Source organism: Neocloeon triangulifer, unplaced genomic scaffold (assembly GCF_031216515.1).
Source record: "Neocloeon triangulifer isolate White Clay Creek 2 clone unplaced genomic scaffold, ASM3121651v1 ptg000014l, whole genome shotgun sequence".
NCBI classification, from domain to species: domain Eukaryota; kingdom Metazoa; phylum Arthropoda; class Insecta; order Ephemeroptera; family Baetidae; genus Neocloeon; species Neocloeon triangulifer.
This window is the reverse complement of record NW_026775556.1, coordinates 6772213-6785476: the sequence shown is the minus strand read 5'-3', so window position 1 is coordinate 6785476 and position 13264 is coordinate 6772213. Positions and strand designations below refer to the sequence as shown.

Below are 13264 nucleotides of genomic sequence, written 5' to 3'. Positions count from 1 at the left end.
TGACTTATTCGGTGTTATTATTGTTGGTAAAAGAAACTGAGACACCAAATTAGTTTAATTTCATTTTTATTTGCGTCTCGAAAACCGTAGTTTTGAAGTCATTTCTCATTTTCTTTTACAAAATATCAAGTTGGGTCGTTGTTGTGTGTTTTAATAGAAAATTGAAAACTACATACAAATTTTTTAAGTTATTTGCTGCGGCTGCACTTTTTCATCATTGGGCAAATATAATTTAAATAATTCATAAATTCCATGTCATTTATAGCAGTGTTGACTTTAAAAAATTGTGTTTATCAAGAAAATTCAGCTGTAAGCATGGTGTCAATGTCAATCATGGTTTATGTGCAAAAGTTTACTAACAAGTACATACGTTATTACTATTTGTCATGCGAACTATGGCATGCTTTGTGAGAAGGGTTAATAGAGCAAAGCCACCTCAAAATAATATGGCTAGAGAGGTACGTTACATTTTAATACTGACGATGTTTAAACAGAGAGAACTTATTAACACTTTTTACTAAACCTATTGCAAAAATAACCACTGCTTTTGAAAGGAAGAAATAATTGGTCAAATTTTGATTTAAACAGCAGAAATGAAGAAATAAATTCCTCTTTTAACAACAAAAGCTTAACAAATCATATGATTGCACCGACACAAATATTCAATATTTATCTCTTCGAATTTTTAAGGCAGTGGAACGATGAAGATCATTGCACGTGGACATTTTTTGAACACTTGCAAACAGTAAACTAAATACTGCTTCTTTTTCCTAAAAAACAAAACTATAAGCTCTTCCTTCTATTATATTGCTAGAAAAAAAGTCTCTGGACGGAATTGAACTTTGACTGCACCTTCGACACGCACCAAACCTCCTCAAAATTAAGGTTCCCTTTTTGTGCTCAGTTAAAAATTGAATTTTTACAAACAACAAAAGGTTGAAGTATTTTTTGCACTTTTGGAGTCTCTCAAACTTGAGTTTGTGGCACAAGGTCGTGCAGAAGTTGTTGCTGTTGCTTGTGAGGTCTAGGGTACCTGGTGGTGGACGAAGGGGCGAGACTAGGTCTGCTTGCAGTTGTGTATTCATCCCTGAGGGAGGAGGAATCGCCCCTGAGGGAGGAGGCGCTGCCGCCACTCCTCAGGGAAGGGGTGCTCATGGCCTTGGTTGGGCCTGGGCCTCTCGACTGCGGCATCGGGTTCGATTGGACGACTGGCCTAGGTGCGATCGGAACTTGCGGCTTCTCCATTGGCACTGAACTGAACTCGTAGGCGTTCAGGTGGCTCTCGGCGTCCCGGTCGATCAGGTTGCCGCTGCTGTAGATGTCCGTGTCCCTGAAATTAGTAAGGGCTGAAGAGCGCAATTAAAGATTGGTCTCAGGGGACCACTAGACCCGGCAATGCTCTCATCCGTATTGATTTTTTAACGTTAATTCACTAAAACACAAAATTAATTCAGCTCAATTTGGTGTTAAAATTTTGTTACGAAACATTGCTAGGCCCAGGGTTATAAGACTCGGCTTTGTACAAACTCCGTCACCTGGTACCACTCCTAGTCATATTATTGCTGCTTGAAACAGGAAGTTAGTGTTAAGCATGAACTTTTGTACACTTAAAAAAGCTGATGGGTTTTGCTAACGAGTTGCTAAAAGCAATAGAATAGATTAAATGGAAGAAAATTTTCCTTGTTGTGCATCAAATGTCACCTTTAAAACAAGTGCTTGTTTTCAATAAATTAAATTTTATGATTAAAATTGCCTGCTTGTTACCTTTTTGCATTCCTCCACAAGACACAGCAAATGAACACGATGACGATGAGCAGCAAACAAGTGCCAGAGACGCTCCAGAATGCAATCTGGAGAGGTTCATTTGGCTCCCACCAGAACTAAAAGAAAGATATTATAAATATATAGGTGATATTTAAGGATTAAAGTACCTCAGTGGTCGGAGGATAGGTTGGGACAAGCATTCCGATTACACTGGGCAAATAGTTGGTCCAGAAGGCGCATTCCTTTTGATTGTAGTTGAGCATGATGCTGGAATTGTAGGTAGTGTTGATGTTGAGATAATAAAGATGTCCAGTCTTTGCCATATCAAAGTGCAGTCCCAAAATTTGTTCGTGAGAAGGATGACTGTTGGAGATTATTTTATTAGTCATGTGAATTTTTTTGTCTCAACTTTTTATACCCGTATCTTGCGAAATATGTGTAGGCTCTCATGAAGAAGTGACTCATGTTTCGGTCACTGTCTGTCCACCTCACATTTTCCAGTCTCAGCTTTTTAGGGAAAAATTCTGAAAAAGATTACAATTAAAGCACATCTCTCCCATTTTAAGAAATAACTCTAACCGTGATCCATAAAAGGTGCTCCAGTAAGGAAATAATATTCTGTGTCATGTGGCACCCTCCTCCAGTAAGGCGTCCTGAGGGCCTCCACAGATGTATTCAGATGATAAAGAAAAACGGGGACTTTCTGTTGGACAAGCAGTTTTGCCATTTTGTCGCTTGGTGCCCGGTATAGGAAGTCCGAAAGCAACTGTTTAATTAATATAATTAGTAAATTTAGTAAAATACACAAAAATGATACGAGTTCTTACATTTATGTATTGTTCCCTAATGTGAGTGACATTTTGCGGGTCAGGCCAGTATGTGTACATGTATTTGATAGCGTCATAGACGCCCTCGGGGTTCAAAGTGTAGTTGTACTTGAGGACAAACTCTCTCACTTTCTGGTTGAAAAACTCTTCATTGACTTCAAAATCAGGTGCTAGACTGTCATTGTTGTCTGCAGACAAAAGTAAATGAATTGAGCGTTTCAGCAATCAATAAAATTAGATTACAAATGAAGTATGCGGCTTCGTCGTGAGTGATTCCCCCCAAGTAAGAGAGGCCCCTGTTGAATTCGCCTTTGATGATGGACTTTTCAGGCATTTCCTGGAACATGTGCCAGTCTCGTTCTCTCCAGCCGTCATACCAACCGTCTTCGGGCACTTTGAAACTCTTGTCTAGCACAGGACCCCATGGGAATGTTCCAACCTCAGGCTAAATGAGAGATATAATTAATTTTTGAAACAAATTATTGAATAATAAATATAAATACATACCTGAAAATCAGCGTTTCCTAATTCATAGAAGTTCCTGCCTTGTTTAAGGCAACTAACAATCTTCCAAGAAGATTCGATACTGCAGCCGAGCAATCGAGCAAAAACTCTGCTCGTATTTTGAGCTCTGTACACATCCTCAATGATGGCCCAGTCAGCAAGGGCAGAACCACTCTGTTCAAATTATATTCGTTAATTTTTAAGGAGTTTTTTTATGATAAAATCAAACCTGAGCAATGACTCTGGAAACAAGGCCTCTTGTTCTTGGCGCAACCATCAGTAGTCCGGCAGAAGCAGCTCCGGCGCCAGGCCCGAACAGTGTGATGAGATTTCTGTCTCCATTGAAAAACTCAATGTTTTCGTGAACCCAGCGAAGGGCCATTGCTTGATCCAGGATGCCGTAGTTGCCCGGCGAGTTTTCATCTCCAGTGCTGAGAAATCCTAGAGGGAGAAAAAATTTTAATTGGCATAAAATATTTAATTGAGAAATTACCTAGAGCGCCAAGACGGTAGTTGATGGTTACAACCACCACTTCGTAAAAAGATGCCATCACGTGGGCTGGGAAAAGGTTGGAGGCGCCCTTTTGAAAGTCACCGCCGTGAATGTACAGCATTACAGGGTAGGGTTGCGCCAAGCCAGAAGCAGTCTTGAAAATAAATTTTATATTAATGAGCTATTATTTTATTTATTTTACTCACAGTGGGAGAATAGACGTTGAGGTAAAGACAATCTTCATCAACGTCCCTGATTCCTTTTGTAGCCCCAGTGTACTTGACTGGTTGGGGACATGCTGGCCCAAAATCAACGGCTTGCAGCAACTGCCAACCTTTGTGAGCTCTTGGAGGCTATAAAGTTTGCAGGATAAAAGGAAATTAATATTTATAATGTTAAAATTTACAATATATTCATTTGGTAAAAATTTCTTCCCAACTGATCAATGTTTATTTAAACAATATTAGACTTATGAATAAATTGTCGTTACTAGAGTTACTAGATTATATTTAAAAATTAAAAAAAATAACTTATAAAAGTAATACATTAGATATTTATGCTAGAAACTTAAATTTCATATAAATAACAAATACAAAAAATTTAATAGTGTTGAATATAAAAATAGCCAAATAAATAAATTTAATTAAATTCTACATTTGTTTCAATTTAATTTATAATTAATTTTAGTTTTGGTTTTTAAAATAAAGAGAAGTAAAATGAAAGTATCCTATGCAAATTTATATTTTAGGTTTCAAAATTACTATAATATTAAATGATTTTTTAAAAGAATCCAATAAATTTTTATGTTATTAGTTTATAGGATTAAAAGTTACATATGATTTCAATATGACTTTATATCTAATCAATTGAATGTTTATTTTAATTTATTCTTATTCTAATTTTTGACTATCCAGTAAAAAAGTCAAATTTTGTTTCCCCTTGGTTATTATTAAAATTTAAAAATCAGCTTTTCAGCACAAGCTAGAAATTCCGCGTATTTTGATTAAATCTGGTATGACGGCGACAAAATGAACACACGAGGCGCATCATCAGCTTCTCGTAATGATGAAGGTGTTTACTCAAGATAACACGCAATCGCTCACCCAGCTTTTTATCGCGTTTGATTCACGCTCATTTCCTCACCCAACTGCCCTAATTTGGGAAAAATCTCGCACCGCTGCGTGAGTTCATCATGGTCACTTTTGTTTAGGAATAAATTTGAAAATTTATCTCAGAAAGGTCAACACGTTAAACCACTCAGTGTCACTCTGCATTAAATGACTATGAAATGCAATGGCTCGTCCTTAATGCACTGCAGATGCACAAGGAGAGAAATCCAATTTATCTAATGTGTTTCTCGTCTGGGCCTCCCGCAGTAAGCTCAATTAGCATGATAAAGTAAGACGCTTTTGTTCTTCCTCAGCAGCTTTAAAGCGAGACCTGTTGAAAGAAAGCCCTACTTGTTTTCTTTTGGCGGCCTCAATGATTAGGTGCCGAGAATGCTAATGAATTTTAATAACGAAAGCGTTCTTGTTTTATACTCTCAAGGAATTAATTAATTTATCAATTTTTCCTAATCTTCTCATAAAAAATATTCTGAATAAAATTGCAAATTTGGGCTGGGAAAAAGTTGCCAGACAACAATTTTTAAAGAATTGCCACTTGAACTCAATTTAAGGCTCACATTAAGATTATTAAGAAATTTGAATAAAAATTATGCAGTTTTAGGTATAATTTTAAATGGACTTGAGTTATAATTTCTTAATTTTCTAGCATGAATTGTAATCTTTTGACTTCATGATAATTGGTTAACATTGACATTCAAAGAGAGATTTGTGTTTAATTCTCCAAAAATTGTCAAATTAAGATTCAAAAATTAATAAAATTGATTTTTTCACATCAGAATTAATTAAAATTTTTACTTTTAAAACCAAATTTTCCCCCTAGTCTGTCCTAATCTTCAATTATTTGAATATTTTAATGCAACTTACTTTAAAACGTCCCTCTCGCACAGGTGGTTGTGCATAAGGGATGCCGAGGAAGACGCTGCAGTTGCCCTGGACCCTTTCCACAGGTGACTGGCCAGGTCGGAAGTACGAGTGTGGGTCAGGGTTGTCGTACAGGTGCACTTTGAAGCCCTGGATTTGGCCAAAGGGCGTAGTCACGTAGACGTCTCTGTCGTTGACCAAGTTGATCGAGTCGGGGCGCTGCCGACCCTGAAGGTCAGATCGCCACCCGGCCAGGATTCCCGGCTCGGGGAAGGGGGTGCTGTGCAGGGGGTCGTCATACCGGTTGCCGTAAAAGTTTCCACCAATTCCTCCGGCGCCGACGCCACCCCTCAACCTTGTGTTGAAGTAGTAACCGTCCGAATTGGCCACACCAGGCTGCTGGTGTCCATAGCCGCGGTCAGGGTAGCCCCAGTTGCGCTGCTCTTTGTTGTCCAAGTATTCACCAAAACGTCTGCAAAAGATTAAACGAAAATAGTTTTAAGCTTGGGTTAAATTAACATATTTTATAGTCAATTGAAAATTCTTTATTCTTGTAATTTAGTATAGTTTATTGTTATTAAATAAAATGATATGATTTTTTCATTTGTTTATGACCATATAAATTAATAAGTGTAAATAACATTTATTTCATGAAAAAAATAAAATCAAATTAATTTTATTATTAAAGATATTATTTATTTTATTAGTCAATACTTTAATTAGTAAATTAGAGAATGGCAATTAAAAATTGATGGTGCAAATTTTACTTCTAAAATTGACAAAACAATCTGAAAAAATATAATAAAAAACTTGAAGATATTGTTTAAAAATATTTTACTTTATTTCGAAAGCCAAATAATTATTTTAAGGCCTTTCCTTAAAAAAAGATTGCTAAAAAATATTGAGATGAACCCACCTGCTGTTTTCGTAGATGTCTTTTTGCTGTTGCTGGTCGAGGTACGTGCTGCGGGGTGTTTGCGAGTCCCAGGGTCGGCGGCCGCTCTCCTGAGCACCACCGAGCAACCCTTGCAGCACGACGAGCACCAGCACCGCGGCTCGCACGCTCATCTCTCGGCCGTCCAAGTGCAGTCCACACCCAAGTCTTCATGCACGACTAACCGAAAGCGAGTATGGAGCTTTTGAAAAAACGCAGCCAAGGCCAATGCCCCTCGCCTCCTCCGCGCTCGGACCGTGACTCACGCTGCTCCTTCCATCAATTGAACCTCTCGGCGCGCTTTTCGCTTTTCAATTTCCTCGCCGGATCGAATTTCAGTTCGGGCCTCTTAATTCGAAACGCACCACTCGAATTTTGGGCTTTTCGAAAGTCGTTTAACTGCGCTCAGGTGACGCTCCCAACCCGTCACTGTTTGTTGCTCACTCCTCCTCCTCTTTTTTGCACGCAGGTAAAACGCAGGTACGCCGTAATTGCAGGTGCGTCCAGGTGGTGGCGCTCCGCACAGGTAGTTCACGCGAAGAAAAGTGGAAGGGGAGGCACCACAACATCACAGGTACACAGGTGAGACCAACGGTGAGACACAGGTGAATAAATTATTTTTTAAGTAAAGTGCATTCAATTTTATTTTACAATTCTAAAAATAATTTCAAGCATTGATCTCCCTTTTTTTGTCCATTTTAAAAGTTATTTTCATTAAATTTTTTTAACATTAAAAGTTTGTGATTTTTATCCTAATTTTTGGTAGAAGAATTCCGCTTTTCACACGGCGTTATTTTTCTCACGTTTCGAGTTTTGAATAACAGAACAATGTGGGAAATAATGAATGCAAGTCCCGTTTCTAAGGCAACTACCGGCATCACAAAGAGGGTCCTCGCTGTCATTTCAAAATAAATCACCCCTGATGATTGTTTTGTACCGATTAAATCAAGTGCTAATTTCAGGTATAGGATGTAGAAAAAACACTCTGTGAACAATAAAAATTCATACAAGGAAATTTCGAACTTCGTCGTTCAAAAATGTTCCTTTATCTGAGCAAAAAGGTAATTTAATAAAATTAAATAAATTCAGAAAAAAAAATTAATTCTAATATTTTAAAGATTGCGATTCCAAACAACATTAAACTAAAATGCCTGGCGTGGAACAAGGAGCAGGGTTACATTGCGTGCGGAGGAGACGATGGCCTCCTGAAAATCTTAAAACTTGATTCAGGTTTTTAATAATTTCTAAAATATTTTCAATTTTTTTTTTACAAATTAATAATCAGCAAAAGACGGGAAGGCAAAAGGTCTCGCGGCCGCCTCAAATTTATCAATGAACCAAACCCTGGAAGGTCACAACGGTCAAATACAGGTGGTTGCCTGGAACGAAGTGCACCAGAAGTTGACGAGCAGTGACCAGTATGGGCTAATTATAGTGTGGATGTTGTACAAGGTGACCTTAATTAGGCATAATTTTTTTCCTCTCATTATTGAATTTGTAACTAACTCTCAGGGATCATGGTATGAGGAGATGATCAACAACAGGAACAAATCGGTGGTGCGTGGAATGGCGTGGAGCAGCGATGGCCAGAAAATCTGCATTGTCTACGAGGACGGCGCCATAATTATGGGCTCGGTTGACGGAAACCGAATTTGGGGCAAAGAGTTAAAAGGCACGGCCCTTGCTGGAGTGGAGTGGTCACCAGACTCGCAGTTTCTCTTGTTTACCCTCAGAAATGGAGAAATTCACGCCTACGACGCTCAGGGTCTCTTCATGGTGCGGCGTTGAAATTTAAATATTAAATCATGGAAATTTAAGGGGGGAAAATCACTTGTAATATTGAGTTTTTAATTTAGAGATAAAAATATTTTTTTTTTAATATATTCGAAGTCAGCATTAAATTTCATTCAAGTTAAATTCCGCAGATGAAACTGAACATTACAACTCCACCCGAATCTGTGATAGTTGGCATGCAATGGTACGGCGGCAAAAGTGGGTATTACGAACCAAACTGCCCCGTTTTGGCAATTTTATTCAGCAATGGTCATTTGCTTTTACTCAAAGATGCAAATGACGACGGTGTGTATTTTTTTTTTTAATTTAGCTGAAAAATTGACTAAAATTAAATACTTTTAGGCATTCTTGTGAAAACTAACATGAGTGCAACGTGCTGCCAGTGGAATCACAATGGGAGTGTTTTGGCCGTTTCTGGTACAATGACCACTGACGACGAGGAAAATCCTACGTCGAACATGCTGCAACTTTACTCACCCTTCGGAGAGGTGACATAAATTAAAATAATAATTTTATATAAAAATTTAAGCTATTTTTTTCTTTTCAGCACTTAAGGACTTTGAAAGTCCCAGGCACACATATCAGCAGTTGTGTGTGGGAAGGAGGTTCACTTCGACTCGCGCTTGCCGTCGACTCTTATATTTACTTTGCAAATTTGCGACCGAATTATAAATGGGGCTACTATGCAAACACCATTGTCTATTCCATGATCAAGGCAGACCGACCAGAAATTTGCATTACTTTCTGGGATACTAAAAATAATGAAGTACAATTTTTTTTCTTTAATTTAAAATAACTGTATTTTTATATATGAAAAAATTTATTCCATTTTCAAAATTTATATAAGATTAAATTAGATTAATTAAAATGAATTATGTAATTTTTTCCTGTTTTAATTTTTTAAATTATAATTTATATAGTGCTACTCGAAATTTGTGAGCAGACTTTTGGGAATTTCTGCAGCAGGAGACCATTGCGTCTTGGCCACCAAATCCGAGGAAAATACTGCGCAAAGTGGCAAATACGGCCTCATTCTCTGCAATACCATAGGAACTCCGGTTGATAGTGAGTTTTTTATTAAAAGTTTTAAAGAGCCGATCTAGAAATTTAAAATTCAGCCAAATTCATCGAAGTCGAGCCTTTGCACATTGCGATGAACCCCACGCACGTGATAGCTGCCTCAAGAAGCGAGTTTTACGTGTGGAATTTCAGAACGCCAAAATCAAGATCGTCAATCGAGTTTGGTAAAAAAATATAGATTTTTGCTTCTGTAAAATTAATAAATTTACATCATTTTCAAAACAGCCCGAATGGACCGGAAAGAAAGAATTTATCACGTCGACGACAATCCTTCAGGCGCCGCTGACAAAATAATCTCGGACAACGTTTCCTCGAGAAATGTAAATTTGTTCTCACTATTTACAAATAATAATAATGATATGAATTCCATTCAGACCCTGCCAGTGGTCGACCCGATCTGCTGCATCGCCTGCTCAGACAAAATGATCCTTATCGGACGCGAGTCGGGGGTGGTTCAGAGATACACCCTGCCGCAGGTTGCACTCATCAGCAGAATCAACCTTCCAACCAGGCCATATAAAATGGCTATTAACTGCGACTCAACGTAATTATTATTTACGATTATTTATTTAAAGCATGAAAAAACTTTTTTAAACTGCCGTATGATCTATTTCTGGTGGTTCAGAGCGTTTTATTATTATTATTTTTAATTTTCTTTGCTATATAAAAAATTGTTACTCAGACGAGCTGCAATAATTGACGTCAATGGGGTGATGACCTTTATGGAGCTTGAGCCAAGCTCCGTCGAAGGCATTAGCGAAGCGTTGAAGGGATTTGAGAGGCGAGATATCTGGGACGTCAAATGGGCCAGCGACAACGCAGAACTTTTTGCCATAATGGAAAAGACCAGAATGTATGTGTTCCGAAACTTGGACCCTGAGGAGCCCATCCTGAGTTCCGGATACATCTGCAGTTTTCAGGTTTTTATTGAAAATATAAAACTTGACGTTTCGTTAAAAAAAATCATAGTTTAATTTTGGTTAAAAAATTAACCTCAAAATTGTTGATTTAAATTATTTACTAGGTTTTATCTCATTTTAAGTAAGTTTTTGATGATTTATACATAATTTTTTAGGATTTGGAACTAAAAGCTGTCCTTCTGGATGAGGTGATTCAAGACCCAAATCCTCCTGGGCCGCACCATCTACTGCAGCTTGAGGTTAAATCGCTCCGAGACACAAGAGAGCTTTTGGCCAAAGTAGGCCTTTCGGACGCGTCAACCTTCATCGAGGACAATCCTCACCCGAGGCTTTGGTATTTTATAAAAAAAATATCATAAAAGAAATACTGGATTTTTTAAAACAGGAGGTTGTTGGCTGAGGCTGCAGTTGAGCAGTTGAATTTGCAAGTTGCTGAAACGGCGTTCGTCAGGTGCAGGGACTACCCTGGAATTCAGCTCATTAAAAGATTGCAAAGCATGAACAATGACGTTCTAAAGCAAGCCGAGGTGGCTGCTTATTTCAAGAATTTTGATCAGGCAGAAAAACTATACTTGGATGTTGATCGCAGGTGCGCTAAAATGGTCATTAATTTTTCCCTGTATTGATGTTTTGTTTTAAGGGATTTGGCAATTGCCCTGAGAGAAAGGTTGGGCGACTGGTTTCGAGTGATCCAGTTGATAAAAATGGGCCCTGGTGGAACCGACACGCAAATCGAGGTTGCTTGGAATTGCATCGGAGATTTTCTTGCTGACAGATACAAATGGTAATAAAATACTGAAATTAATTATAGAAACTCTTTGACCTAAATTTTTACCGCAAAGGGAGGCGGCCAAAGAATATTATGAAAAAGGAAACAATCACGAAAAACTGGTCCAGTGCTACTACAATTTGGAGGAATACGAAGCTCTCGAGGGTATCGTCAACCAACTTCCAGAGGGTCATTCACTTTTGCCAGTTATTGCTGACAGACTAGCTTCCGTCGGTCTTTGCGCCCAGGCTGTTAAAGCCTATATTAAAGTAAGAATTAAATCAATAATATAATTAATAGATTTTGGTAAAATGCAAAAAATTTAAAGTTAAATTTGGGATTTGCGATACAAATTTTTTTCCATTTTGGAAACCAATTATTTAAGAAGAGAAAAAAAATAGTAAGTGTGGATTTCTCTTTGTCGGGGTCAAAATTTTTTATTCTTCACATTAAAAAAATCGCGACTTTTGATTTTCTCTTGTTGAGATTATTTTAAATAATAATAAAAAAAAAAACAATCAGTGCAACTGCATAAGATTGGCTGTGGACACGTGTGTGGAGCTGCAGCAGTGGAGCCAAGCAGTGGCTCTTGCCGAAGAACACCAAGTTGAAGACATTGATGGCCTTTTGGCGCAATACGCAGAATATTTGCTCAACAAGGGCGACTTGGCGCAGGCGGTGGAACTTTACAGAAAAGCAGGATGCACGGTTGATGCAGTCAAAATTCTCATCAATGTAATTATGAGAAAAAAAATCTTAAAAATATTAAGTTTTGTACTCGAGCGAATTTTTTAGTTGGCGAAATCTGCTCAAGCGAAAAACAGTCCTTTGCTGTATATCAAGAAAATCTATCTTTTGGCGGCTCTTCTTGTGGACAAGTACAAAGAAACGAGGAGGACAAATAATTTCAACCAATCTAACCGGAGGAACATCACGGACCCACTTTTGGGAATTGAAAATCCGTGGAGAGGAGTTGAAGCGTATCATTATCTCATGCTGGCCCAAAGACAACTTTATAGAGGTACGTTTATTTTGAAAATTAAATCAAATTTCTAAAAAAAAAATCCAGGGTTTACTGATGCTGCTCTAAAAACAGCACTTCAGCTGCAGCAATACGAAAACGTGTTAGATCCTGAAACAGTCTACTGTGTAATCGCACTCGCTAGTTGCGGAAATAAAGCTTTTGGCACTTGCTCCAAAGCGTTCATCAGACTTGAAGCATTAGAAGAGGTTAGTTGTTGATTAAAAAACAAGGTGAAAATTTTCACACAAAAATTAAATTTTTGTTATATCTTATTAATCTTTGCGAAACAATTCAAATTTTTAAGAAAACGGTTTTATTTTACAAAAACTAGGGAAATTTCTCCCAAAAGTTGTTTTCTTAGAATTAGGAAATCTCCCCCCCCCCCCCCCAATTTCTGTCCAAAAACATTTTTAAATAGGTTCAAATTAAATCGCAAATACAATCAAAATATTTTTATTTTCTACAAGTTTAATTTTACCCCCTCGAAGTTTGAACAAATTTTCATATTTTCTCTTAATACAAATTCAAATTAGGTGCCGGAAACAAGGCGTCAAAAATACAGCGACCTGGCGATGGAGCTCTTTACCAAATTTGCAGTTCGAGATTCAGGTGGCTCTGGCGCCTCAGGCATGATTGAGTGCCCAAACTGCGAGACCTTGGTGCCTGGAGTGAGCGTCAATTGCCCTTCGTGCGAATCGCCTTTTGTGACCTGCGTGGCCACCGGGTGTCCCATTCCCGACATCCACAGGGCCTGGACGTGTTCGACTTGCAAACACTCGGCACTCGCCTCAGAAATGGCAACGAGAAACACTTGCCCTCTGTGCCACGAGCAAATCCGACGGACACACTGAACAAAAGTCTTATTTTATTACACATTATCTCATTTGACAATACTTTTCCATTTTCTCCAAATTTTGCAAAATTGCACGAATTTATTTTTTTTATTACGTTTTTTATATGTAGCAAGATCTCAATTACATGTTTACAGCATAAAATTTTTCATTTTTTTTCTATGAAAATAATCTAGGAATAAATTAAAATAAGAACATCATTTTTGCTTTTTTATTTTTATTACTCTTTTCCCTGAATTTTTTTATATATAAAATGAAGCTTGGATCGGCTTGCATAATGGATTTTTTAATTATATATTTTACCAATTAAAAAGGC

General features: G+C 37.8%; 2 protein-coding genes across 5 annotated transcripts; one reads left to right on the top strand and one right to left on the bottom strand.

The window, feature by feature from the left end:
* Positions 1 to 55: 55 nt before the first annotated feature.
* On the bottom strand, positions 56 to 6993 carry LOC132199919 (neuroligin-2). Of its 2 annotated transcripts, none has more exons than XM_059625022.1 (13): positions 6493 to 6993; positions 5580 to 6048; positions 3795 to 3941; positions 3589 to 3742; positions 3325 to 3536; positions 3099 to 3269; positions 2835 to 3036; positions 2592 to 2779; positions 2344 to 2530; positions 2183 to 2288; positions 1932 to 2127; positions 1765 to 1880; positions 56 to 1330 (listed from the first exon to the last, which is right to left on the bottom strand). In XM_059625022.1, the coding sequence occupies exons 1-13, from the start codon at positions 6642 to 6644 to the stop codon at positions 967 to 969; spliced, it is 2664 nt and encodes an 887-aa protein (XP_059481005.1). In that variant the 5' UTR covers positions 6645 to 6993; the 3' UTR covers positions 56 to 966. The 2 variants fall into 2 exon arrangements, with proteins under 2 accessions (XP_059481005.1, XP_059481006.1); XM_059625023.1 differs by having other exon boundaries at positions 1189 to 1346.
* LOC132199918 (WD repeat-containing protein 35) lies at positions 6770 to 13148 on the top strand. Of its 3 annotated transcripts, XM_059625021.1 has the most exons (22): positions 6771 to 6919; positions 6980 to 7115; positions 7473 to 7571; positions 7629 to 7740; positions 7796 to 7962; positions 8023 to 8286; positions 8436 to 8589; positions 8647 to 8792; positions 8852 to 9070; positions 9225 to 9369; positions 9423 to 9548; positions 9610 to 9704; positions 9759 to 9928; positions 10067 to 10304; positions 10460 to 10638; positions 10690 to 10893; positions 10945 to 11088; positions 11147 to 11342; positions 11596 to 11808; positions 11869 to 12094; positions 12143 to 12303; positions 12631 to 13148. In XM_059625021.1, the coding sequence occupies exons 3-22, from the start codon at positions 7548 to 7550 to the stop codon at positions 12946 to 12948; spliced, it is 3501 nt and encodes a 1166-aa protein (XP_059481004.1). In that variant the 5' UTR covers positions 6771 to 6919; positions 6980 to 7115; positions 7473 to 7547; the 3' UTR covers positions 12949 to 13148. The 3 variants fall into 3 exon arrangements, 2 of the variants coding, with proteins under 2 accessions (XP_059481003.1, XP_059481004.1); XR_009442143.1 differs by having other exon boundaries at positions 6770 to 6919; positions 9610 to 9928; positions 12178 to 12303; positions 12631 to 12770; XM_059625020.1 differs by having other exon boundaries at positions 6770 to 6919; positions 9610 to 9928.
* The last annotated feature ends 116 nt before the right edge of the window (positions 13149 to 13264 follow it).